This window comes from Grammomys surdaster, unplaced genomic scaffold (genome assembly GCF_004785775.1).
Source record: "Grammomys surdaster isolate TR1022 unplaced genomic scaffold, NIH_TR_1.0 62, whole genome shotgun sequence".
Classification (NCBI taxonomy): Eukaryota; Metazoa; Chordata; class Mammalia; order Rodentia; family Muridae; genus Grammomys; species Grammomys surdaster.
In genome coordinates, this window is record NW_021604564.1 from 1,485,065 (window position 1) to 1,489,136 (window position 4,072).

The 4,072-nt window shown below is 43.8% G+C and overlaps 1 protein-coding gene across 1 annotated transcript in view; it reads left to right on the forward strand.

The window, feature by feature from the left end:
- The window catches only part of Vav1 (vav guanine nucleotide exchange factor 1), a 50,056-nt gene that overhangs the window by 29,852 nt on the left and 16,132 nt on the right, over positions 1 to 4,072 (forward strand). Inside the window, exons 21-22 of the mRNA XM_028762639.1 lie at positions 130 to 195; positions 2,518 to 2,549. Coding sequence (XP_028618472.1) covers positions 130 to 195; positions 2,518 to 2,549 — 98 coding nt within the window. The remainder of the gene's footprint in view (positions 1 to 129; positions 196 to 2,517; positions 2,550 to 4,072) is intronic.

The window sequence follows — 4,072 nt, forward strand, 5'->3', positions numbered from 1 at the left end:
TCTCTCTCTCTCTCTCTCTCTCTCTCTCTCTCTCTCTCTCTCTCACACACACACACACACACACACACACACACACACAAAATGGATACGTATACATTCTGATCATGCTTTTGTCTCTTGCATTTTTAGGGAAGAAATACTGCTACAAATGAAGTCGGCTGGTTTCCCTGTAACAGAGTGCGTCCCTATGTTCATGTGAGTGCCTCAATTCTGGATTGTATGAGGGTCAAAGGTTCAGATAGAGCCCTAGTAGGTTGGGCCAATCAGGTAGGTGAGAATAAGTCATGGCTCATCCATGTGTTAACTTAGCCTCTCCCCATCCTGTTTATCCTGGCAGGTCACATCTTGTCAAACCAAGGTCTTACCTGCTTCTCTGAGCCACCTTTAGTCAGCATGTGACTGATACAGGAGCTTCTTGCTTTTTTTGTGAAACAACTTGCATTTTCCCTGTGGTGTTGTATGGGACAGAACAGATGCTCAGAAGGTGGGCCAGTCCCTAGCTTCCTGGCCATGCTCCTGATGGACAGATCTGTTGTTTCCTCCTCAGTGGCTCCCTGTTCGTTATTATTTTTCTTTCTTTTTTTTGTTTGATAAATACAATTCTTGGAGAATTTCCTACATACATAGAATATATTTTGATCATATTCACCCACCATTCATCCCCCTAATTCCTCTCAGATTCACTCTCATCACTATCAACTTTGTGTTCTTTTTACTTTTTTCTTTTAAAAATAATCCAGAGTCTTATGGGTATGAGGCCGTTGACTGGAGCTAGGTTCATCTATCAGGGGCCACATCCTTTAAGTTCAGCATTCTTAATTCACCTTTAGATTTTTTCCATTACTCTCTGCTTGTTTATTTATTTTGTTTGTGTGTGAGTGTACATTCCATGGCCTATATGTGGAGGTCAGAGGACAACTTGTAGGAGCTAGGTCTCCCCTTCCACTGGATAAATCCTGAGTATTAAACTTGTGTGCTCAGAGATGGTGCTGAGAACCTTTACTTGCCAGCCATCTTGCTGGCCGTAAATTAACTTTTCCTTAATATCAAAACAGTGGGCTTCATGATGACAGTTTTATATGTTTCTATCATTGTCCTTTGCTCGAATTGTTAACTCCCCCAACTGCCCTTCCTTCCCTCTCTTCCTGCCGCTCTCTATTCTCTTCCTAAACAGTTCCCATTTATTTTCATGTTACATTTGTATGCCCTCACCCAGAACTCAAGTATCTTTACTGTCAGATTACATTGTGAGTTTCGACCTCCATCATTCCTTCCAGATTGGGTAGCATTGATTGGTTACCTCAAGGTCTAGGCTGTGGCTCAGAGATTGGCTAGGCCCCACTTAGAATCCCCCAGTGAGGGGCTGGGTTTGTGGTTAGGGTGGAGCCCTGCCCAGGATCTCTCAGGGTGCTTGCTTTTATGTACAAGGCCCCAAACTCATTCTCATCATTGCCTACAAATTCTAAATGATGACAAAAATACGTCTTTTAGGGCTGGCAGTGTAGCTGAGTGGTGAACACCTTGCCTAGAAAGCACTGTCCTCCTTCTCTATCTCCATAGCCACTCATGTACCCACTGGCCACCTGCCTACCCACCATCTCTATAAGCAATGATTTGTATAATTTGTACATGTCAGGAAATCTTTTTAAATATACTTTTAAGTAGTGAGTTCTCATTGTACACAGCTGTGGGCTTCATGGGGCCATTGTCATACATGTGTGTGATATTCCTCGACTGTGTTCACTGTTCCCTGCCTCCTTCCTCCTTCATCCTCTTCCGTCTTGTTCCCACTCTTTCCTCCAGTCCTTCTTGCTCCCCCATGTCATCTATACATCTGCCACTTTATCTGTTATGTTGTGTAGACTTTTGCCCCTTGTTGAAGTAAATAAACACCATCCTTGGTGTTCTAGCTTCATTTCTGTTTCTGGGATAAAATACCCTGACAGGAAGCAACTCAGGGGAGAAAAGGATCTATTTCAGCCTACCATTGTAGGGAAATCAAGGCAGGAACTTCAGACGGCTACTCACATCACACTGAGAGTCAAGAACAGAGAGAAATGACTGCCTGCATGGTCACCTGGTCACTTGCTTGCGGTCAGCTCTGCTTATACTCTTATAAAGTTCAGGACCTCCTGCCTTGGGAATGATCTCCCCACAGTGGGCTGGGCTTCCTACATCAGTTAATATAATTTAGAAAATCCCCCACAGACACACCCACTAGGTGCCCGATCTACACAGTCCTCACTGAGACTCTCTTCATAGGTGATTGTAGTTTGGGTCATATTGGGAAGCTAGCCATCATACTTGACTTGAGGTTAACATATGTAAACTATATATAATATGATGTAAATACACGAGGGAAATGGGGTTCTAGAGTTGTTTCTTCCATGAATAGCACATACCTGGAACATGGAACTAATTCAGCAAATGTTAGTGGAGTGGATGTGTGTGGGTGTCCCTGAAGTCTTCAAGGCAAGGGCATCTTCTCTGAGTTTGGGTTTTTGTCTGTGTTTCCAGGGCCCTCCTCAGGACCTGTCTGTGCATCTCTGGTGAGTACAGTCCTGTTTCCTTACTTTAAATGTGTGTCTGTTGCGGGATAGATGGGTGAAGGAGAACTCAGGCTGAATATGGGGGCTTTCAGAATGATCAGTGGTTTATTATTTGAGTCCCAAGCATATACTTCTGAGTTTATCCTAGTCTGAGAGCTGCTGGGGAAGGACGGGGGAAAGGAAAGGTCCCTGATTCTGGGCAATTATGAAAGTCACAGTGACAGTCATGATGGTGGTTATAATAACCGTGGTGATGATGATGATGGTGGTGGTAGTGGTGGTGGTGATGATTGTGGTGGTGGCAGCGATAGTGTTGATGATGGTTGTGGTAATGATTGTGATGGTAAGGGTGATGGATAATGGTGTGATGGTAAGGGTGATGGATAATGGTGTGATGGTGGTGATGGTGGTGATGGTGGTGATGGTGGTGATGGTGGTGATGGTGGTGTGGTGGTGATGGTAGTGAAGTTGGTGGGGGTGATGGCAATAGTGGTGATGGTGTTAATTGTGGACAGGAGATATGATTGTGATGAATATGATGGTGGTGAGAGTGACAGCAACAGTGATGGTGATGATGGTGATGATGGCAGTGTGGTGATGGTGATGGTAGTGACAGTGTTGAAGGTGATGGTGATACTGTTGAAGAAAATATATATATACTCAGTATATAAAAATGTAGTTATATATATTACACATTATATATACTGCACTCATGATGCATATACCACCATAGCATACTCTACATGTTCTTACACATATAAATATGGATACTTCAGTATGTATTGTGTAAGGAGACAGACATGGCTGGTGAAACAACTCAGTGGATAAAAGTGCTTGCTGCTAAGTCCCAGGACCCGAGTTCAAAGAACAAAACAAGTCTTTATTTCTCTGGTGGGAGGAGAGAACTGACTGCCAGTCTCCACTGTACTATGACATATTTTCTGTGCCTGGCCCTTTAAATGACGCTCTGCTCTTTGGTGGCGGTTGGCTTTTCTGGGAACGGGAGAGTTTAAAAAGGGCAGCAGAGGCTGAGCCAGTGGAAGGCAGTGAGGGAGGAGTAGGACGCTTGGTCCAGGAGGCAGAAGAAGAAAGAAGATTAAGCAGGCTGGGAAAAGAGTAGAGAAGAGATTCTGAAGAGTGACAATAAAGACAGTTGAAGTGAATCCAGCTTGCGGACTGAGGAGGTGGTCGCTGACAACAGAGCCAGGAGAAGCATTTTACTTTTTTCCTGCTTTTTGCAAAAAGCCACACTCTACAGCTAACTCAACGTAATAAAGAAATTTAAAGGAGACATAAATGTATCACATCAATCATATTACAATCATATTGACATTTGTCTTCACTATGTTTTGGCGTTCTGAATGGAGTGCGGCCATTGTCTAGTTCCAAAACATTCTACCCATCTCACAGTCCTATTCCTCCAAGCAGGATTCTCCTGACTAGTCTCAGCACCCATGAATCAATCTGCTCTCTCTCTCTCTCTCTCTCTCTCTCTCTCTCTCTCTCTCTCTCTCTCTCTCTCT